Source organism: Clytia hemisphaerica, unplaced genomic scaffold (assembly GCF_902728285.1).
Source record: "Clytia hemisphaerica strain Z4C2 unplaced genomic scaffold, Clytia hemisphaerica genome assembly, whole genome shotgun sequence".
Lineage (NCBI taxonomy): Eukaryota > Metazoa > Cnidaria > Hydrozoa > Leptothecata > Clytiidae > Clytia > Clytia hemisphaerica.
In genome coordinates this window covers 1284631-1308224 of record NW_027103510.1, presented here as the reverse complement: position 1 = coordinate 1308224, position 23594 = coordinate 1284631, and the positions used below count along the sequence as shown (strand labels likewise).

General features: G+C 34.7%; 3 protein-coding genes and 1 long non-coding RNA gene across 5 annotated transcripts; 2 read left to right on the top strand and 2 right to left on the bottom strand.

The window, feature by feature from the left end:
- The first annotated feature begins 5423 nt into the window (after positions 1-5423).
- On the top strand, positions 5424-11667 carry LOC136799104 (trichohyalin-like). Of its 2 annotated transcripts, none has more exons than XM_067055788.1 (10): positions 5424-5559; positions 5871-5933; positions 6148-6277; positions 7589-7643; positions 8194-8241; positions 8543-8684; positions 9072-9307; positions 9789-9821; positions 10239-10310; positions 10607-11667. In XM_067055788.1, exons 1-10 carry the CDS (start codon positions 5466-5468, stop codon positions 11588-11590), a joined length of 1857 nt encoding a protein of 618 aa, XP_066911889.1. In that variant the 5' UTR covers positions 5424-5465; the 3' UTR covers positions 11591-11667. The 2 variants fall into 2 exon arrangements, with proteins under 2 accessions (XP_066911889.1, XP_066911891.1); XM_067055790.1 differs by lacking the exon at positions 7589-7643 and adding an exon at positions 6657-6711.
- A 3573-nt stretch (positions 11668-15240) lies between these two features.
- On the top strand, positions 15241-17164 carry LOC136799103 (uncharacterized). The gene is made up of 3 exons (XR_010845474.1): positions 15241-15355; positions 16629-16757; positions 16991-17164. It is a non-coding gene; the product is annotated as an uncharacterized lncRNA (long non-coding RNA).
- A 541-nt stretch (positions 17165-17705) lies between these two features.
- LOC136799099 (alpha-1,3-mannosyl-glycoprotein 4-beta-N-acetylglucosaminyltransferase A-like) lies at positions 17706-19464 on the bottom strand. Its single transcript, XM_067055785.1, has one exon. The coding sequence runs from the start codon at positions 19413-19415 to the stop codon at positions 18273-18275; it is 1143 nt and encodes a 380-aa protein (XP_066911886.1). The 5' UTR covers positions 19416-19464; the 3' UTR covers positions 17706-18272.
- A 185-nt stretch (positions 19465-19649) lies between these two features.
- Positions 19650-21722, bottom strand: LOC136799019 (uncharacterized). The gene is made up of 5 exons (XM_067055699.1): positions 21509-21722; positions 21097-21162; positions 20729-20845; positions 20126-20209; positions 19650-19705 (listed from the first exon to the last, which is right to left on the bottom strand). The coding sequence occupies exons 1-5, from the start codon at positions 21660-21662 to the stop codon at positions 19650-19652; spliced, it is 477 nt and encodes a 158-aa protein (XP_066911800.1). The 5' UTR covers positions 21663-21722.
- Positions 21723-23594: the final 1872 nt, after the last annotated feature.

Sequence of the window (23594 nt, the reverse complement as noted above, 5' to 3'; positions counted from 1 at the left end):
ATTTTAGCCCGGAAATCGGAAATCTGGTCATAACTTTTCACTGGAGCATGTTCCTGCTCTGATTTTTCACATATTGTTCATGAAAAGATATTCTTTACGTCTGAAAATTTTTGGCGTTCTGAAAACTTCATTTTTTGCCATTTTTCAGATTTTTTGGGACAAGCTTTTTGCTTATTGCTAGGTGCAGACAACAAATTCCAAAAACAAGGAAAGAACACTCTTGTCTACTGCTCGTTCGACATCGACTTTTTATTTCTGCCTAATCTTCTCTGAGGCTTTTTTCTGACGCCCTGGTGACTTTTAGAGAGTAAGTTTTAACTTATTACTTATGAAAAGGTTTCTGATCAGAAATACAGCGCGCTATTCGTTGAGCCACACTCGCACAGCAAAACACAAAATTTGGAAATACTTATAGAATGACAATGACAGGGGTAATGTTATTATAATATGGGTAAAATTGCCCCTTTTTTACCAGACGATCTCAATCGAACGGAATTGACGATCGAACCAGTCGAACCAAATCGAACGCAATCAACCGATTGAAATTCGATTGTCGAACACAATCGAATCTCAATTGAACGTCAAAATTCTGGGTAATATTCGATTGGTTAGATTGTTGTTCGACTGGTTCGATCGTCGATTCCGTTCGATTGAGATCGTTTGGCTTTATTCTTGCAGCTTCCCAACATCCAAGCTCTCAAATATCACAAGCCGAATGAAATTACTTTCCATTTCCCGTAGAAATTATGCAATGAACAATCCGGGGGTTAATGAATTGACGATCTAACGCAATCGAACGCAATCGAACATCAATCGAACGCAATCGAATACCGTGAGAGGTCCTAAAGCCGACAGCCCAGCCTAAAGCCGATGGGGTCTTTCAAAGATACAAACTAAAATAAAAACAAACCTTTCGCTGTGACGCAACGAAGATACCAAAGTGTCAACTAAACTGAGAGATTTGATACATTGAACCAATTGAACCAAATAACAATGATTGCTTCTTATAACAAAACATATTTTTTTATTGCAATATGCACAACGTCATAAATGACAACAGTAGTAACAGCATCATAAAAAGTAACGAGATGTTTTGATTTTCCAAAGCACACGAAAATATAAAAGAGGTCTGTGTACAAGCGTGCTCATTTTGAAACGTTACGTAATCAAGCCTGGTTTCTATTACTTTACAATGGCACTTGGCTTGATTGCGGGGCTAGGACTTTGTGTAAGGATACATATAGACGACGTATATTACATTATATTATATATTACATGATAAGAATACAAACAGACGACGTATATTACAATTATTATGTATTACATGACACCTTGCTCCTATTCTAGTAAAGATAATATATGTCGTCAAAGAGTACACTTAAATGAAGAGCTGTCCGATTGCGGGCCTTCCGTAAATAAACATCCGGACTTATAGGTGGTAAAGAGGGCGTTGATAGTTGCCGCCTCATTGATTCGATGTTTGTTATTCAAATTAGTGCTACCGCATCCGCCCTTTTTTCAACTAAGCGCCATTTTTACAATTTAGTCTGTTTGTTTCTTGATAGAAACCAGTCCAAGTTGTTTCGTATTTTTCCCGCACAAGTCACTTTTATTACAAAACTGTTATTGTTTTAAAAAACATGAGCAACTGATCCAGAATAAAAGGTAATTATTTTTACAACTCGCACTTTTTAATTACATTAATTGACATCTTGACATTACAGCTATCTTGTTAGATGTTTTGTTTCCAGAGTTCTAGCAATAGTTTATCGTTCAACTTGGAGAGGGAATGTTTGTAAACATAGAATTTTTTTTCATAACAGTTATTTGGGGGGGTCGGAATTAGGCTGGGCTGTCGGCTTTAGGACCTCTCACGGTATCAATCGAATCTGAAAATTGCGGTAATATTCAATTAATATTCAGTCGATTGCGTTCGATTTGGTTAGACTGGTTCGATCGTAGATTCTGTCGATTGAGATCGTCTGGTTTTTAACCTGAGAAATTCCAGCCGTTACTTACTTATAGCAACCCTGCCGCGCCTGCGGGGCCCAAGGCGCCGAGTATGCACCCGGCACAGTGACAAGCTGTTAATAGCAACCCTGATTGTCCTGATCACCTAAGCAATTCCAAACAACGAAACCCCCTGGAAAATTTAAAATGTCGGAATGAGCAGTAGACGAATCTTACTCACGGCAGACATCCTCCTATCCACTTCCTCTCTTTCTATCCTTTCTATCTCTATCTCCTTTTCTATTTTCCGACTTTCTGAGACTTGTTTTCTGATTTCTACTAACTTTACTGTAACTTTACTGTGAATTTGTTGAATTTTCAAACTTTCTCCAAATATCGGCCCGACCGGGATTCGAACCCACCAAATGAAAGTGTCTTTGATCAGAAACCCAGCGCGCTATCCGTTGAGCCACACTCGCACAGCAGAACTCAAAGTTTGGAAATACTTATAGGATTACAAAAAAGACGGGGGTAATGTTATTATAATATGGGTAAAAAGTGCCCTTTTTTAACCTGACTGAAATTCGAGCCGTTACTAGCAACCCTGCGGGGCCCAAGGCGCCGAGTATACACCCGGCACAGTGACAAGCCGTTACTAGCAACACTCAAAATTGGAAGGAAAAAAAAAATGTAATGGGAGGATGTCTGCCGTGAGTAAAATTCGCAGTAGACAAGAGTTTTTTCCAAAAAAAACAAAGGCCCACAAAAAATTTATTTGGGGGGTGCAAATTATGAGCACAACACTCATCAAAAAGCATTGACAAAAATCTGAAAAATAATTCCTACAGATCATTAATACAGTGTCTGATCTTTCTCTTTTCTTTTCTTTCATTTTGATTCATTCTGTCATTATTCATCTCCGTTTCCAAGGAAGAACGTGCCGATTCAAAAAATGTTTACAGAAACGGTCGCCATTTTGTACAGTAAAAGTATTGCATGGAATATAGTTTAAAGCCATTGCCTGAAACAACAATTTCTTGAGTCGGCACTTTATTCTTGGTCTTGGCGCTGAAACGGCGAGTGAATGGTCTGAAGGTAAAATTTCGTTTGAACTGAACTGTACTGAACTGCTGAATGAAGTTTGATTTTTTCCAGTTTTCTTATATCTTGGTGCTTGGTTCTATAGGTTTTTTTATTTTCAACACAATTTCTTCAGTCATTCAGACAACAGGCCTAATTAACCAGGTCCTCGTCCAACTTTTGATTCTATTATGTTTTGACAGTGCGTGTTTCTTTTTTCAAGTTTTGATTTCAATGTTTCTATTTTTCTGTGAGATGTTTTTTGCTACAAATGTTTGTTTCACCTGCTGTGTGTGTGGGTTAAGTGTCACAGTGTGTCTTTTTGCCCTTTTGTATTGTATTTTCTTGCAGTTGGTCGGTTTCTATGGGGTGAATTGCTGGTGAATTGTGCCAAATCTGTACCAGTCAGTCAGGAGTTCTATCCTAATTAAGCATATTTTTTTCGATCGCACGGACTTTCTTAATTAGGATTATCCCTTTGTTTTTCAATCCTAATTAAGAATATATATCGAATTTCCAGTTTTTTTCCTAAAATACAAATTTCCGCAGATTCTTATCAGCCTCCAATGAAAGAATTTAGTGTGTAGAGCAGATTTTGAAAGTTTGATACAGTAATATGGATGGAGTCTTGAGTTATGACATTTAGAAAAATGTTTTATCACCCCGCGACAAAAACGTGTATAAAACGCGAGAGTATTGCCCTATCTACACCGTAGCAGATAAACATTTATAATGTAGCATGGGCTTTAATATTCCTAATTAGAACTAACGTGCCTAATTAGGCATATTTTTACTTATGGTGTCATTTTGAAGCCCTCCGCCCAAATTTTGTTTTGATTTTTGGCTCAATATATTATCTTTGACCTGCTCTATCTATTGCTCATAGTTAGTTTTGCTCGAGATATTAACCCTTGAACACCGTGTTTTTCAGCCAGAAACAGCTATTTTGTCCAGTTTTTGCGCTTTTTGGAGCTCAATATCTCGAGTTAGGTACTGAAATCACCTATACTTGCAATATATCTCTAATCCTAATTTTTTGAGAGCTTTCCAAAAATATACAACCAGGTCTTCGTTTTCTCAAGCTAAAATTTTCATTAATTTTTAACCCTATGATTTTTGCCTGAGACCGTCATATTTGTCCGAAAATCACACCAAAGTGTCCGAAAAAAAATTGGAAAACATAGTAATTTCGATTCCCCTACCCCTTAGCTTTCCAAAAATGTATAACAAGTGCTTCTAACAAAACAGTCGAGCGATTTTACAAAATGCCCTCTACTACGTTTTAAACACGAAAAATAGATTCAGAATAATTAGAGGTAATTATTTTTACAACTCACACCTTTGATCACATTAATTGACATCTTGGCATTATAGTAATCTTGTTAAGTGTTTTATTTCAAGAGCTCTTGCAATAGTTTATTGTTCAACTTGGAGAGGGAATGTTTGAAAACATATATTTTTTTTTATAGCAGTTATTTGGGGGGTCGGATTTAGGACCACTCATGGTATTAGAGCTTAAGTTTTTGTGGATTTGGTACTGTGGCAGAAAATATCAGTCACAGCTAAGTCACTTTTTGATATTTTATTTTGTCTTCGAAATATTAGCTCAAATCTGTGATGGACCACGCATATGCCTGTCTTCCTACAACTAAATTTTAAATTTGGCTTTCTAAGTTCTTGTCAGTTTTATGTAAAAATGTTGCTTTATAATGGAAATATATGATTTGAAAATTACAAGCCATTTTCTTGAACCAAACTTGAATTCTCGATCCCTGGAACATACTCAAAATTCAGGAAAATTTGAAGCAGATGATGAAGTGTGAAGAATTTCATTAAAAAAATTATTTGTAATAAATAGAAAAGACATTAGAGATTGGAAGTAATATTTTTTGAATTTCTACTTTTTTGTCTAGTCCTTAAAGACAAAATTATATCCCCTTCAAATTATGGGCCGTCAGTGGTTTTTGATTGATTACCAATTCTGGTAGCTAGAAACTTAAAATAAAAGGGTTTAAAAAAATAATTTTTGACTTAACAATAAAACTAACTAATAAGCTTAGTATAACAGTTAACATAATTTCGTTCCAAGATTTTTGACATAAATCTCTTGGTATGTCATGATTTATAATTCTCTACTATAAGAATCATTGCATAAAGCAAGATATCTTTATGTTCCAGGGGTAGTATATAGTACAGTTCAGTATAGCAAATCAGCTTTAAAAGTTATGTTATAATTTTTTCCTACCTTTGACATAAATATTCTCTTCTTTGCCATACAGTTTTTGGTTTTGAAATGTATATCAGTTGCCTTTCAACCTCAAAGAAAAGAATTCTAGCCTGGCTAAAATCTATCAGGTTTGGTACTTTAGTAAACTGTTTGCATCATATTTCAGGGTAATAAACATACAAAATCACAAAATTCTAAAGCAATCATAATGGATGAGGAAGATGGATCACATCACCAAGAGCCTGAACGTCCTTTAGTTTATGAACCACCTGATCTAGAAGGAAGACAACATGTAGCTAAAGGTACCTCACAGACACAAAACAGTACCTATAAACATAATAAGACGACTTTTGTCTTAGAAAAACTGCTTCCATACACAAATTATTTTGTACTCCTCTCGGCAACCCTTTTGAGATATTTTCAAACAGAAAAAATTAAAAGATATTTTGATAACCAATTTTTAAAAGTTAAGAAATATATCTTATGAAAATTATGGCAATAGTAGTTTTGTAGAGGTAGTAATAGTAGAGGTGTATTCTGTCCAGGCTGTCCTTTTAATTCTATTTCCATTCACCAATCACCAAATTCATTTAATTCTTGATTTTATTTCAAGTCACCAATGATTTCCGAATAAGGGAAGATGAATGTTTGGCTGATAAACTGCAAAATGAAGAATGTAAGCAAAGATATTAATTTTTTTTTTCATTCTTTCAGGTATTATTTATGCTTAAGTTTAGAGTAAGATAAGTTTTTCATGAGACAGACAAGTACAGTAGTGTCCATTTTCAAACGTGAAGGGGCTTTGAATAAACAAGTTTTGAATAAGTTTTCTATCTGCATATTATTTTCTTTGACATCAAGGTTGAACTGTATATTACTTTCTGTTTTAGTCGAATATCACTTTGGACAAAACCGTTCAGAGAGATGGCGTGGTCAATTGGACATCAAAAAAGCCAAACAAATTTACTTGCAAGAAGTTGAGAAAGCTGGGCTACTTTCTAAAGATGAGATGAACAAGCTGTATGAATCTGAATTTTTTTTCTTTTGCTAGAATCATTTAATGAATTTCTTCTAATAATTTAGCCAAATGAAGCTGCCATAAGTATTTCTATTGTGTTCTGTGATAAGCTATCTATTTTTATGTACCCAAAATTAATAGTTATTCTTTCGTACTGATATTTTAAAAGGTTATAAATGCAGAGATAGAATTCTGTAATGTTTAAAGTTAATTAATAGTACTGTTTTAAATTTAACCCTATAAATCCACTTTGGTTATCACAGTTTACGTTTTACCCATGTAGACTGATATGGATGGAATCTGCACATTACATTTCAAATAATTTAATAAATTCTTATAATTCGATAACTATCTTAATATTGTAAATAAATAACATTCTAGATGTGTCCAAGATGCGGCTCTTGCGACAGAAATCGACTCTCAAATTAATGAAAAAGTAAGTTATGCTAACTCCTGCAACGTACACTTTGTCCTCCTGTTCTACTACACGTTTTTTTATAAGAACATACAAAATTTTTGAAGCCTTCGAAATGTTCTTAACTTTTTGAGTTTTAAGCCTACAAATGTTATTATTTTCCCCATTGAAACGAGTATTTCTGTCCTTTTTCCTAAGAAATTGGGTGTTTTAGAGCCAGCAAAGCCTTAAAATGTTCTTAACTTGTTCTTAATATTTTTGTTCTTGTATAGTTTGTCCTTATAAAAAAACGTGTATCATCCCCACGCTAAAAAACTTTCGTGAAAGGGAACCTTCATCAAGCTTTTATGGGTTGAATGACAACAAAAATGTGAAATCATTGCATTGATGTATACGCTTTATACGCTCACAGAAACAGACAATAGACGTTTTTCAATCTTGAGCCTTTAGAGTTGAATAGATATATTTTCTACAGACTCCTGGTAGTGGTATTTTTTATCTAAATGCTTTAAAAAAGAAAAGTAAACAAAACTTTTAAAATACAATAATTAATTCTTATATTTATTAATTAATTTAAATTGTCAAAGAATATCCTTGCACTGTAACCTGAGCTAACATTATAAACAATCTAAATCCCCAAATAATATTACAAAACAAATTCCTAGAGGATTCTATCATTAAGTTTGATTGAATAATGATATGAAAATAACAGTAAAAAAGAAATAATAAAATGACAAAAGATTTATTAACAATAAAATCCATACATTAATGTGAACATCCTTAAAAAAGCTGTTCAGAATTACCTATTTTCACTGCTCATTTCTCGTCAAAGATTGCAGAGAAAGCTTTTATCCACTTTCTCAATTACTCACCACTTTTTACCCTTCAACCCCTGTAGTTGTAAAGATGATCAGTTCTTAGCAGAAGAAATTGAAAAAAGACTTGATAATGAAGTGAGTATAATTCCATTCCCTCTCTTCTTCCCCTCCTCTCCTAGTCCCTTTCCCAAGTTCTTTCTCCTGCTATTTGTAGTTCGCTACAAAGTTTTGTACCTAAAATCAATGTTTTTTATTTCCTTTTAAGGAGTAATTTTAAGGTCTAAGAATCCAAAAAGTACATTTACTTAAGAATTGCAGATTGTTTCTTGAGCTACGGAAAGCTTGTTGTCATAAAACAAAAACAATATATTCATGATATGCACCATTGCAATGTCTTCCACGGACCCAACAGCTGATTGGTTGAAAGTGACGTATTGACTGATTTTACGTCACTTGTAACCAATCAGCAATTGGGTCCATGATGTAATGTCAGAAGACATTGCAGTGGTGCATATCATGAATATAATGGTCTATTTCAAATCATCTCCATGACGATTTAAGATAATTTGTTTATGGATCCTTTTTTGACCTAGATTTTACATCTGATACTATTTACCAAGGAAAACTTTAAATTTAGTCATGATTTATTCAGATTTATTTCCATTTATTTATTTTCAAATAATAGAAAGACTTGGATGCGCAACGGAAGACAGCTATCGAGATGCAGGATGAGGTACAAAATACATTTTTACTCAAAAATGAAAAGAATTGCCTGTACTGGATTCTCCTTAGTTGAAAAGCTTATGGGCTTCAAGCAAGAAAAACACTATCTTACACTTATGATACTTATTTTAAAGACGACCTGGTGGGTGAGGTGGTCTTTCTGTTGCTTAAACAGGGTTTTTTAAAGGTCTTTTCGAAGAAATAAACCCTATACTGCAAGTTCTCTTTGTTAAGTTATAAAAAGTTATTTGGCATTTGATTCAAACAAAGCCAGAAATTTCTTATAACCGTATCATTATTTAAACCATTAGGAATTTGCGCGTTATTTGGAAGAGAGGGAACGAAAGAAGTACGAACATGAACGAAGAAAACGTTTACAACAACGATTAGCTGAAGATAAAGTGTCAGAAGGAAAGATTGCTGCCGCTGCACGTGCTAAACAAGACATCAGAGGTATCACAGGGTCGGGGATAGTCTGTGTCCCCTTGGTGTTTCTTTTAAACCCTCTTAAACTTCTTTCCATACTTATAACTCACTTTGTTAACCCTTCTTTTAAACAATACGAAGGAAGATGGGAATTGTAATTTTTATGCAATACATTATTATTAATATATTATTATTATTTGATTGGCACTAAGTATAAGAAGAAATTTTTTGTCAGTATTAGAAGAAGCGTAATTTGGTAATCGTTATCATGAGGCAGGCTTTAGATTCTGTAAAAACTTGATTCAGGAATTACACGACAATTTGTCCATTTACTTTATAGTATCTGTTAGTTCATTAAACTGAATTTTTTGTTATTCGGTCTTTCCATTCAATCCAGACTCGATTTCTTTCTAGATGAATCTGGCTTGGAATCCGGTGCTTCCGAAATGCGAATCCGATCTTCGTCACAGGATAAGTGGGACGTGCAATGTGAGAGTTCAGGGCGTGCTCGAAAAACGCCATCTAAAGATCAAGAGAGGAACGGTAGGAGAGATGAAGAGCGAGAACAAAGAGCAAAAGAACGCGAAATGCAAGAATTGAAAGATAAAGAAATCGCTAAAAGATTGCAGCTGCAAGAAGTGCAGAGCGGGGTATTGTTACAATTTCTTCATTCTTTTACTCACTTTGATATTCATTACTATACTTTAATCGGATTAATTTTTGCGATAGTTAATTTCAAGAGCCAAAAAATCGCGAAATTTTGCGTGGATTTTTTTTTCGCGAATTAGCCAAAAATTAGTTGTTGCCATATGAACGACAAAAATTGTCTATTTTACACTGAAAAAGGCAAATATTTGCAAAAACGCGAAATTAAATCTCGCGAAAATTTATCCGATTAAAGTATTATTCTTTCGCCTATCACGAAGTTTATGTTCTGTAACAATAAAAAGTGAAATATGGATTTTGTTTTGTTGGTTAACTATCCTGTTTTCATATCCTTGAAAGGAGAATTTCCTCTTTGTTGATATTCGATGGGCCAATTTAAAGAATAAATTGCAAGCTTGTCGAATGATGAAGGTTCGGATATAGCCATCTGAGTTTAATTGTGTAACGATCTTACTTTTTTTTCAGGGTAATCATCGCTCTGTAGAAGAACGTGATAGAGTAAGTATTAAATGCATCAAATTGTTACATAAGAATCACCTGTTAGTTAATCTATGTATTAATCTATCTGTGTTCCTCATGCATACCAAGGCGGCTTTAGAAAAACATATCTTATATGAGTTGATTTTCTTGGTTTCCCGCAAGCAATAAAGTTGTTCAGAATTAAATTTCCTTTCCAACGGTATATAATATATTAGGGTTTTTAGGAGACGAAATTTTTGCAAAAAAATGCTGACGTCAACAGAAACATCATATCTGATTTCGTTCGTTGTATTTTACACTGTACACACCTTCAAACGGTCATCCCTATAAATATATTATTTCATCAAATCTCAATTTTGGAGAGCACAAAAAGTTGAAGAAAGTACTTTCTTTAGTTTAAAATTATTTCTCTTAATTTGTTCTTTTTCCGTTTAGATGATTGCGATGCGTCTGCAACAAAAAGAAGCGCAAGAATATAAACGCGAAAGAGAAATGCGAAGGACTCAGGTAATGTTAATTATGAATTTAATCAGCAAACGTTGATTTTCATGGAAGAAAAAATTCCCTTTGGGAATTTACGCTTATTTTTTTGTCACGCTTGAAGCAAATATGATCAATGTTGACTGATGATTTTATCATGCAGTGAAGTCTCCAACTCGAACACGCACGGGGAACACAAATTTGTTCGAGTTAAAAAAAAAATTCGAGTAAGCTTTATAAGGCATTGTAAACTGAAGGGACGAGAAAACTTGTTTGAGTTAAGGAGACTGGATCTTTAGCGTCATATCATTTTCTCTCCTCAGAGCGAAAGGCGGCCCGAAGATTACGACCCTCGACACAATCCAAACGATCAATACGATGATCGAAAACACGAAGAATCGACTCCTTCTCGAAGTATGTCAGAAAAACCTCAACGTAGCAAACACGAACACTCTGAGCAAAGACAACGACCGTCAGAGCATCAACGACAACGACCACCCGAAGAAAGGGAACGTGCGTCTGACAATCAGCAACGGAGACAACGACCACCTGAAGAGAGGCAAAGATCTTTAGAGGATCGAAAACAACGACCACTTGAAGAAAAACATCGGTCGTCAGAGCAAAGGCATAAAACATCACAACAGCGAATCGAAGATGAACCAATTTATTTGAAAGCTGTTGATTCCCCTGAGCACAAGAATTCAGAACCGCGAACAACGGACGCCAGACGCCGCGCAGACCAACCAATCGACCGCGAGAGGGCTCTTCGTCAACAAGAAGAACTTTACAAACAAGCTCAACAAAAATCGAAAGAAGAAAAACGAAGACATGGTTCATCATCAGACGAGCGAAGGCTAGTTGACGATCAATTACTGATGCGTCAACAGGCTCGTGATTTGAGTCGCGTCGGTGGACAGCAGGCTAGCGAACACCGTTCTACGCCGTCAAAAAACAAAAGTAATCAACGTACGCACCATACACCACGTAGCGACGCATATGCTGACGATTATGTAAACACGCGACCGAGCGGGCACGCACCCCGTCGCAACGAAAGTATGTACGACGAACCGGAACAGAATAATTCTATAGACTACACAAATATTGCCCGAAATATTGATCCGACTTATCAAGGGAAAACCCCTGAACCCGATTATGAGACGATCGGGCGACCGGGATTATACAAAGGACAAGTTGGTGTCTTAGAACCGGAAAACCCGTTGTCCAAGTTGCCGCCTGCACATGCGATCCCGAATGTGAAACGGTCTTCGAAGAAGGATGATAAAAAGAAAAACAAAAAATGGTTTTAAATTTTCGTCGTTTTTGAATGTTTTTATGCGTTTTTATGTATGTTTGGCTTTCATGTATAGACTCTTCATGACTCAGCTTCCTGTTATTTATTCTTGCAAGAAATACTTCTAGAAAAATGCAATACTAGAATCCGGTTTTCCATTCGGGAAGAGTCTATTTTTAAAAACATCAAAACTATTTTAAGGAGGCCTTCTAATAAAAGGGTAAAATTATATTAGGATGATAATTATTGATTTTAGAGATTGCACTGCGGTGAAAACGGTGTTGTAAATTTTTTGTTTTTATATATTTTATTATTTTTGAGTTCTAGCCTATCAACATAGTTGATAATTCCAGGCTAAAAATTTTGATTGGTAAAAGGTTTATGTTTTTGATAGAATGGTCATGTTTGTTTTTGGACCTACCGGGAGGTCCTTTAATTTGACCGTTGTCCGTTCGTCTGTTACAAGCTTTTCTCGGGATTGGCTCATTAGTTTTTTTTAATTTTTTGCGCAATGATACAAAATGGCAATGCCTGAAAAGTGACGGAGCCCGATTTTTGAAAAAAAATTTTGGGGGGCAAATTTGGGCCAAAAACTACCTAAAAATAAGGTTTTTTGGACTTTGTGCAAAATTGCTTCATTAGTTTTTCCTGATTTTTGGCAGAAAGATAGAGTGCAAGGTACCCTAAAATGTGGCTGAAGTAATTTTTGTCAGAAAATTTTTTTTCGTCGTCAAATACGGATTTTCGCAAATTTGGGCCAAAAACTACCTAAAAATAAGGTTTTTTGGACTTGGTGCAAAATTGCTTCATTAGTTTTTCCTGATTTTTGGCAGAAAGATAGAGTGCAAGGTACCCTAAAATGTGGCTGAAGTAATTTTTCTTGGAAAATTTTTTTTCGTCGTCAAATACGGATTTTCGCTTTTTTGGGGAAATTCCCTTTTACCATTTTCCTGTTAGCAGCTTTTCTCGGGATTGGCTCATTAGTTTTTTATAATTTTTTGCACAGTGATACAAAATAGCAATGCCTGAAAAGTGACGGAGCCCGATTTTTGAAAAAAAATTTGGGGGGGCAAATTTGGGCCAAAAACTACCTAAAAATAAGGTTTTTTGGACTTTGTGCAAAATTGCTTCATTAGTTTTTCCTGATTTTTGGCAGAAAGATAGAGTGCAAGGTACCCTAAAATGTGGCTGAAGTAATTTTTCTCGGAAAATTTTTTTTCGTCGTCAAATACGGATTTTCGCTTTTTGGGGGAAATTCCCTTTTACCATTTTCCTGTTAGCAGCTCTTCTAGGGATTGGCTCATTAGTTTTTTTTAATTTTTTGCACAATGGTACAAAATAGCAATGCTTGAAAAGTGACGGAGCCCGATTTTTGAAAAAAAATTTTGGGGGGCAAATTTGGGCCAAAAACTACCCAAAAATAAGGTTTTTTGGACTTTGTGCAAAATTGCTTCATTAGTTTTTCCTGATTTTTGGCAGAAAGATAGAGTGCAAGGCATCCTAAAATGTGGCTGAAGTAATTTTTCTCGGAAATTTTTTTTTCGTCGTCAAATACGGATTTTCGCAAATTTGGGCCAAAAACTACCTAAAAATAAGGTCTTTTTTTGGACTTGGTGCAAAATTGCTTCATTAGTCTTTCCTGATTTTTGGCAGAAAGATGGAGTGCAGGGTACCCTAAAATTTGGCTTAAGTAATTTTTCTCGGAAAATTTTTTTTCATCGTAAAATACAAATTTTCTTTTTTGGGGGAAATTCTGTTTTACCATTTTCCTGTTAGCAGCTTTTCTCGGGATCGGCTTTTTATTTTATTTTTTTTTCATTTTTTGCACAATGATACAAAATAGCAATGCCTATAAGTGACGGAGCCCGATTTTGAAAAAAAAATTTGGGGTAAATTTGGGCCAAAAACTACCTAAAAATAAGGTTTTTTGGACTTGGTGCAAAATTGCTTCATTAGTTTTTCCTGATTTTTGTCAGAAAGATAGAGTGCTAGGTACCTTAAAATGTGGCTGTTTAAGTAATTTTTCTAAGGAAAATTTTTTTTTGTCATAAAATTTTCAAAAAAAGACGACCAAGTTACACAATGATAAAAGAAAATAAATCAGACGTTTTTGCATTGTTCTAAAACTTATTGTGTTTGCTCAATACCAATAGTAAAATGTAGAATACCTACTTTTATCTGATTTTGATCAAGGTAGGTCCATTCAGCATGTTGCTTGTTTAATTTTTCTTTTCGCATTGCTATCTAACTTTCATCATCAGGTAGGTCCATTCAGCATGTTGCTTGTTTTTTTTTATATTTTAAGTTATATTTATTACAAATCACATTTTAAGTTTTTCTACGCATCTTATTAAGAATTGTACAATATGAATTTATACTTTTTTGGAAAATAGATAGATCTAAATTTAACAGCCACTTAAAAGGACATCATACCATTTTCTTACACAGCAGATTTTAGATAAAGAAAGTACTTTAAGGAAAGAAATTTTGGCGGAAAGAAATTTTGGCGAATTACCTAAACATTTCGCCAAATTCGCCAAAATTTCTTTCCGCCAAGTTTAAATTTATAGGTCATTCGCCAAAATAAATTCTCGCCAAATTTAGTTTTCTCTCAAGCTAGTCTCTTTTTCTCCTAAAAACCCTTTTTTCTTTTTTCACCTAAAATATTGAACAAAAATGGGTTTATTCTCGCCAAATTTAGAAACTTTATTAAATCGCTAAAATAAATTCCGGCAAATTGCACCAAAATTGGTGAATGGGCTCATTCAAGATTTCTTCTCGCCAAAATTTCTTCTCTTAAGGTATAACTTTCTCCGCCACAAATATTGAGAAATTATTTTATTTATTTTTGCTTTGTCAGCATAACAGGCGCACCTCTTCTCTATATCATAAAAAGACTATCTAGCATTATACCGTTTTATGGATATTTTGAAAAATACCTTTATTACGATACCGTCTCTGATATTCTTAGATTTTTGAAACATTTTGAGGTACAACGTACTATTCTTGACTATTTCTTTTATAATCGTTCTAAATCTTGACGATAGACACAGTGGTTAAAAAGAAACCGATATTTGATAAAAATGGTTAATTTATGGTTTGAATCTGATAACCCATATTCTTTTCGTACGTCATTTATCATAATTTTATTGTTAATCACAATTTTATAATTTGATTGATTAATTTTATCTGATCTTTTTCAGCACATCATAAAGTGAAAAATCTACATTTCTGTCCAGGGGTGTCCATCAAACAAATGTATATGAAAATTGTACTTAGATCGTATCTTTAGCACCCCCTGGACATGGAAGGTTTGTATCAATAGGCTGAAACTGGTTTGGATCTATCTTCTATAGAAGGGGCTAGAAGAGTGTCATTAGAATTTGCTGAGTAGGTCGTAGACGTTATTGGGAAAATAATATAAAATAGTCCTAATGTAATCTTATGAAATTGCTTTGATTTTCTTTGTATTACATGGGTTTTTCCAGAGGTCCGTGCATCAACTATTAGAAGATAATGAAAAATTTCTAGTTTTGCATAATTTGACTTTTCAAACTAGATATCTAGCCTAGGACATTCGAAAAAATTACGTTTTCTGACTTGCCCCCCTCTGAAAAATTCTTTATAAATTCTACTTTTGGATGAAAATTTATTTAGTTATTTTTTCTCATCTTATTTTAGAATAACTGGAATAAATTGAGAATTACAAATTGAAACATGGCAGATGTTGAATCAAAAACGTTTGTACATGCCTTCCAAAGCCTCGACCATGACTCGACTGGTATGGAAATTTAATTCTTTCAGCTTTTTTTAAATCAGTATCCAAGTGATGATCAAAACTAACTTGCTATCACTTTGGTGTATGCAAGAATTTATGACTCAGCGTGATTCTCATGTTGATTTAAATATTCTCAGAGTGTTCTTATTTTCTCATCATTTTTATGGGGCTTTATTTTCTGATTTCGCTAACTCTTGCTATAGACCAGCGTCCGAGATTCAGAAAAGACCATAAAAATGGTTTTCGTAGGGCACCCCTTAGATCAAGGCAAATTTTTGATATTATGCTCATAATAGGGTGTAGAATTGACAAAAAAAATTGCCCTTCGAATCTCCTGCAGTTTTCGAGTGAATCGATATTTAGTTAATCGATAGAACTTATCAAGGATAAAATAAAGAAAATATTAAAAAATGGGGTTATTTGTTAAGTTCGACCACCTAATGCAGAGAAATGGCATTTTTATGGCGAAAAATCGACGTTTTTGGCGTTTTCCGATGACGTCAACATTTTCCTAGAGGGATTTTCAGAAGAAATAATTTCCACTGCTGGATAGCCCTGAATTAGTGGTATCGGAAAATGGTATGGTTTGTTAACTTTCGATGTTCCGATCTTGAGATATCGTTTTTAAGGTGGGTAAATATGCTGAAAAACTGCTGACTCAGCAATGCTGACAAACCATACCATTTTTGGATACTATTAATTCAGGGCTATCCAGTCGTTTTTTCTGAAAATCCCTCTAGGAAAATACTGACGTCGTCGGAAAACGCCAAAAACGTCGATTTTTCGCCTTTAAAATGCCATTTCTCGGCACCAGGTGGTCGAAACTTAACAAAAAAACCCATTTTCTTTATCTACTTTTCATGCTGAATCCGTTGACAGCCTCAGATATTTCTTTTCAGACTTCGGAAAAACCGTTAGTAAAGTTAACTAAAAATCAATTCACTCGAAAACTGCAGGAGATTCGAAGAGCAATTTTTTTTTTGTCAATGCTACACCCTTAGGGGCATAATATCAAAAATTTGCCCTGATCTAAGGGGTGCCTTACGAAGTGACACAATTCACTACCTCGGCCGCTGGTCTACTAATTAGAATGCAAACGGGAGGCCTGATCTGTTTGAATTGTAGAGAGTATTTAACAGTTTCCGGTTGACAAGAACTGAGAATTATAGAACGATTCGAATAAAAGAAGAATTAACGAGAGTTCGTTCGTTCTAACTCCGCTCCTAACTAACCGATTGTACTTTGTTCTAAAATATGACAATTTACCTTTTTCCAGGCTACATACGTATGGACGATTTGAAAGAGATCTTTTTGTCCAACTTGAAAGACGCCTTTGAGCCTGCGGTGATTGAAGTACTTTTTAAGGAACTGGATCCGAAGGAATCTGGTCAAGTGGACATACATAGTAAGTTTATGAACAATATTTTACCTCCGTTTTTCTTGATCAAATCACACGCCAAAGGAAATTTTTTTAAATAAATCATTTGTTTCAAATCATATATGAAAATTATGACTGTATATGTTCATCTCTTATTTTGGACACAAATCTACATTGACGTTCGTTTTTGAAAATATATTAGAACATAGCAATTCTCCTGGATGTTGTAACACATGTTTTCTTTATTGTCACATTTTCAGCTTTCAAACAAGTGTTTGGTTTTTAAAATCCAACTTGGCTTCATTTGTCCATGCTTACATGCGCTGATGAACATAACACAGTTTGTCGAATTGAGAATCTAAAAAATGTATCGTTAGTTTTTATAATAGCCTGACTTTTGTTACTATATAAAACATTGTAGATAGATATTTCCAGTAGACTGTTAACTTTCTCTAATTCAAACCTCTATTATTCGAATCTTTCCGTAATTAGATGTACACATTAGTCGTCTTAGCTAAAAAGTGGTTTAAATTACTCTCTGTAAATTGACTTGATTGATTGATTTTTGGTGTACTATTATTTATAATAGTAAAACGCTCCTGAATAGCTCCAAATTGTGGGGCTTGCAGTGGTGATGGTAGAAATTTATTTTGTAATTATCTAATTATTTTAAGACCTGATTTTCAAAGTTTTGAAAATTATCTATTCCTATTTTGTTAAAAAAGAGTAAAATTTTGAAGTTAACTTTTGACATAAAAGTAATTCTTACTTTAGGATTGATTATTGGAAAGTTTATTTTCGTGTGAATGGCAAAAATGCTGTCTTATTCCAGGAAAACCTTTAGGATCGTCTTTCAAAAGCCTTTGTTCATGTTAATGTTATGTTTTAAATGAGTTTGTTTTTCAGGTCTGGGTGTTTATATTTCATCTCCGAACTTGTCTATTTGAACAGCTCAATGAGAAACTTCGAATATTCTCTTGTCAAATTGTTTCATTCCAAACAAAATTTTAGAATGTTTAGGGAATAAACATCAAGTATATCTATTTCTATTTTTTATCCTAGATGAGCACAAAATGAAAAAAATTCTAGAGTAAAATAAAATTAAAATATGACGGTTATGATTTTGTAACGAAGAAGTTGAAAATTGAGAAGCACAACCCTGTTGGTCCAATACGGGCAATAATGGTTGAGAACAATACCTTGCAAAAGCGATTACAATGACGATACAATTATCCAACTGAGGTTTGTGATGTACCATTTTAGTTTTCGAAAACATCGCTTTTTGTAGAAATTTTTAACCGAAGACTCTTTATAGCCGACGAATAATGAAGCCGATGAACAATAAAATATCCAAATGGGATGGTTTTGGACAGCAAATTTTTGCATTGAATTTCGAATGGGGATGAAATCAAAGTCACTTTCCCAGTGGGGCTGAAATTGTACGGTATTTTGTCCACCGGGGACGAAATTTTTGCCATTTTTTTCAGTGGGCTGGGGTCCCAGCGAGTCTGTGACACAGGGGTGTGAACTCCCTTCTACTAACTATTTATCAACATGGATAGCAATTTCTTCCACCATAATCCATCGTTTCTGAATCACTTTCTCCAGCATCAATCTCACACACCAAACTGGTCTCTTCACATCATCTTCAATCTTATATTGAACAATCGGTGTACCAAATACTCCCACAGATTCGAAGTCACTACAACCATCAATAGATGGTTTAGTATATGAAACAAACAACCGGGTTGTATAAAATCGATCATTCTTAAACCCTTCTGGTCCACTCACGAACACTATTTGAGAAATATTCTGCGTCTTGTTAAACTGAATGGTTATATTGTCTTTCTTATGGACACCCTTAGCCCAAAATACACCTTTGGGACCGTACGGATTTCTTAATCGATTGCTTCCGAAGTGCTGGTCAATAGTTGAAGTGATTTTTGCGAGTGGATTGCCTTCTTTAGATTGATATCGTCTTTGGCCTGGCCAATGAAGTAACTGTTCTCGTTCGGTTCGAGATTGTGCTGATTTCGCACCCCTTCCGAGTTTCCGAACCTGCCCATCAAGTGATGAGAATTTTCCGGCATGTAAGAAAACAGGTGGTCTTATCCGGAAATTAGATGGATTTCCGTTTAAGTAGATTTGATTATAATCGCGGAACAGCCAATCCACTGGTCTTGTCCAATAAAAGAATCGAATGAATTTGGATAAGGTTTTCAGGTGTTTGGTACGATATGTCATTCCAATGAAACCTTGAGATCCAAATTCCAACACTGACCAATTATTATACTCATTCTTCTTTATGAAAGCTCTCATTTTCCTATAGTATTGACTGGCTGCTATGACGTCATCTTCTAGTTGCACAAAATATTCACCCAATTCTTTACAATAGTAATACAAGAATGAGTAATCTAGAGATTGTTTGGAACGCCAATAAACACGTCTCTGGTCATCTCCATACAGTTGTGGTAAATTGAACATGTTTGGATAGAAGCTTTCATTTGGTACTATTACCTGAATCAAACCATTCTTGACTTCCGTTTCGTATTCACTGTTGACATCCATAGTGACTTGCCTCAGGTAATCCTTTCGTTGATCTGCTACCAAAATAATGATTAAGATTTCTTTACGTTTTTTGACATCATCCGGCGCTCGTGACATTAAGGAGCGGAGAGTATCCATTAGGTAATAAGCATGGCTACGTTTCACTGTTGGTATTCCGAACACTAAAAATGCTGAAAAGAAAGATATCATTAGTTATTTGTCAACCTTTAGGCATTGAATTTAAAGCAGAAGGCTAGAGGCAAAGCTTCAATCTTTCCCATACAAGGAAAATAAAGCCTTAAACTATGCGCTGCATTCCGAATGGCGGATTGAATCCAGTACTTTTTGTTTTGTTTTCGCGTTTACATCTTTTTACAAGTTCTGATGGTAAATGTTACTTCCAGCGTTTGTATGAAAACCACGCGCAACTTATGTAGGAAATGAAATATTCTTATACATATACACTAGTTTTTTATTCAAATCCCCCACATTGTATATAGCTCTGTCTTCATAAAATATTTCAAGAAATGATGTATAAACACACTATCAAACAAGGCATTCGCCAAGCATAGAAAGGATCTTTGACCAGCTTACATTGCTCAAAATAGTTCATTACAATTTCTCGTATGAATGATACTTTAAAAAGCATTTTCTTCCGTATACAATCGCCAATTTCTAACCCAGCCTCTTAGTTCTCTTTTTGATAATCTGATAAGGCTCACGATTGTATCACGACCATCAGTAAAAGGTGGTGTTGCAAGTGGCGCTGCCTACGATATTGTGTTTGTTGCAAGTGGCGCTGGCTACGAGATTGTGTTATTACAAACACAAAGTAAATAAATTCTTACCTTTCTCGTTAGAAGGTCTCCGTTTGCCAAGAACTAATGTTGATTTACCGTAAAAGCGCTCCATATTACGAATGTCTCCAAAGGCTAAAATGTTGATAAAAAGTAGTTGCTGTTGAACTTAGGTGGTTTTCCGAAATAATTTGTCCCCTATAATTAATTACTATTTTGCGTACTTTTTTGTTATAAGAGATAATACTTGAAAAACAAGTCCAAGCAAGTTTTTTGAAGTTTGTATCTTTTGATTTATCTTGTGTCGTCGCAGGAGGAATGCAATTGTCAATTCATGATGTTCTTAACAATAATATCCTTTCTCGCTGAAATTTGCACACCTCATGACAAAACCAATCGAAGGTATGCTAGTAGCCTACCCCAAATTACTCGAAAACTTTCGAAGACGTAATAAATAAGTGCCTATAATTCATGATATACATCACTGCAATGTCTTCAACATCTCACCATAGACCCAACAGCTCATTGGTTGTAAGTGACGTAAAATCAGCCAATACGTCAGTTACAACCAATGAGCTGTTGGGTCCGTGATGTAATGTTAGAAGACATTGCAATGGTGCATATCATGAATAGCTTACAAATATTTTAATCTACCTGGTTTTTTGAGCGCCTTGAGGTGAGCTCTCGCGCTTGATACGACATCACTGAGACTTTTTACCACCTGACTTCTCCCTTGCTTTGTGATTTCCACTTCGAAAGATGAATTAGTGGCTGGAAAAGAAAGAACAGTAAATTGATTCATCCAAGCTGACCTTTTTTGATAGACTGGATGATACTAAGATTAATTCACTTGACTCAGAGTCATCAAAAAATTGTCAAAAAAGAAAGTTCAGCCAGAAGTAGACTGTAGTATAAATAAAACTTTGACCTGCTTTGACAGGAGAAAATTACTATGACTTGTTTCTTTCATAAAATTCTCATACGAGGACTACAACGTGAATACTCAGGATCTTTTTACTTACGATTACCAATACTATCACCGATTGCTTTCTGTGGATTCTTCGTCTCTTTTCCATCGCTGGCGAGTCCTAAAAAAAAAGTGATACAGAGGCTGACTAGTAGAGAAAAGGTCCTATCATTGAGTTTAAGCCTCGAAGTCGTTCTAAACTGCATGGCACGCGAGTATACTGTAATCCAAACCTTGCCGTTGCTGAAATTTTTCATGACCTTCAGAACTTAAGACTGCCAGAGGAAAGCTTCTACACCAGGTGCAAGGTAAAAGTCTCACTCGCTCTGGAAGCTACCGTCAAGGTGGTACAACAAACTACACCTTGCAATAGAAGGGTTGATCAAGATTCTTATTGTTTGTTGTTTTGCCGAAGGGAAACCATCGAAAACTAGTTGCAAAATTACAAAAGAAGGAAAGAAATATACCTTTGAAACCTCCCAAAATAAAACTCAAATTGACGATCACAACAAAAAGAAATATGGCAATCTCTAAGTACCGATAAACTTGTTCTTTCGATCTCGTTCTAACAAAGAATAAAAATGCTGCTAAAATCTTGCCGAAAATCCTTTTCAGCCTCATGACTCTTGAACCAAATTGAAATTCTGATTCTAATTTTATTAAAGAGTAATCACGAATAAATAATTTTGATGCAATGTGTAAGATTTTTAAAAATATTCAAAATGTTACGAATTTAAATCGAACATCCAATAAATATCTAATGCCATTCTTCAAAATTCCCGACAATTCTTTTTGAGGTCAATAAATTTTCGGTAAAGGAAAAATAAACTTTTATAACAATCTTATTTTTTGAATTTTTAATTATTTGTAATGTTTTTTTATATAAATTTTAAAAATTTACATCTTCCATTTGTTTTGTTTTTTTACTTTACCATCATTTGAAAAATTGATTCCGGAAAAATTGCGAAATGAGCAGTAGACCTTCAAATAGCACGGTCCGGATGAAAACGTTTGCCTTGAATGGGGGAGGGGGTGGGAATTTCAAAAATCTTAAAGCTAAAAAATCCAGTCGGGATTCTCAAAATATTCAGTCTCTTTTCAAGTGGGTTGGTTAAGTGTAACATTAAATTAAATTTTCATAGCACTTTTTGCCTCACATCGGTCGTTTCATTAGCATGTCAACCGTCTTGATGTCCGTTTTTGAAGAAACAACACCTTCTTGTACAAAATGTGCGCATTGTGAACAAACATTTGACTATTGCTATGTCCTGCAGGCCTTCCTAAGGCTTTGGCTTCTTGTCTCTCTCACTAGAGATGTTTCGTTGCCGAATTTTCATGTGGGTCTGACAGGATTCTGCGACAGACATCGTAGATGTATGATCCATAGATATCTTATATAAAACACTAAGTGACCGTAAAAGTCAATTTATATTTGTGCTAAAACTTATAAATGAACATAAAAAACACAGTAGTGTACTACTAGTGTACACTACTGTGTTTTTTATATTCATTTATATAAGACACTAGATAGAGCTACTATGTATATCCCAAGCAACAGCAGGTGAAGCAAAATAATGCGTCATCGTTGCTTAAAGTAGATCATAGTAGGTCACAGTTCGGCACCGGCAATTTGTTCAACCAAGCAATTAAACCTGAATGACGCGAAGCCACGAAGCGCAAGATAGGCTTCGAACTATGATCTACTTATCAAAGATGGCAGGGATTCATCAATCAAAGGCTTCATCAATCAAATTATCGGCACCGAACTATGGTCTACTTATCAAAGATAGGGGATTATTTTGATTCAAATAGGGACGGAGTAGCTCTATCTAGTGTTTCATTTAAGATATCTGTGGTATGATCCCGTACTAGTGCTACGGTGTGTAAATGATAAGTACCATTGTTTTTTGGCTGATTGATTATGAACGACGTCTATTTTCACTGTTCACGCAACCGAAAAAGCCCATTCACGCATTCACGCAAACCGTTGGAGGCCCATTCATCAATCATCAGAAGACAAAATCTCAAATCTTAAAGTATGTTAGGTGACTTGCAAGTATCACTTCCTCAAAAATTTCGATACATTTAGAAATATTTTTGAAATCTTATCGTATATTTAGAAATTGGTATTAATTAATAGAAGAAAAAACGCGGATGTAATTACATACATTGTCTATGTTGACTCATCAAACAGCTTCGTAATGCGAAAATAATCTAACACATATCAAATGTCTTACAACCCCAATTCTATTGTTTATAAGAACATATTAAGATGTTAGTAGCGCTTAGTAGGTAGGTGCATTGTAATTTGGTGTGAAAATCTGCATTTAACCTTAGCCATTGAAAGGTACTTTCACTTAGTCTTGTTAAATCACGGAAACTGTTAGAAAAATCATCTACTCATTAAAAGAAGTCAAACAGTGTTCTAGTGCCTATTTATCTGAGAATAACAATTCATTTAAGAACATACTAATTAGATTCTCGATGTTCTTATAAAAAGTCCTCATTGCGAAAAGATTCATTGATAACGGTTGAAATTACAGTGAAAGAAAA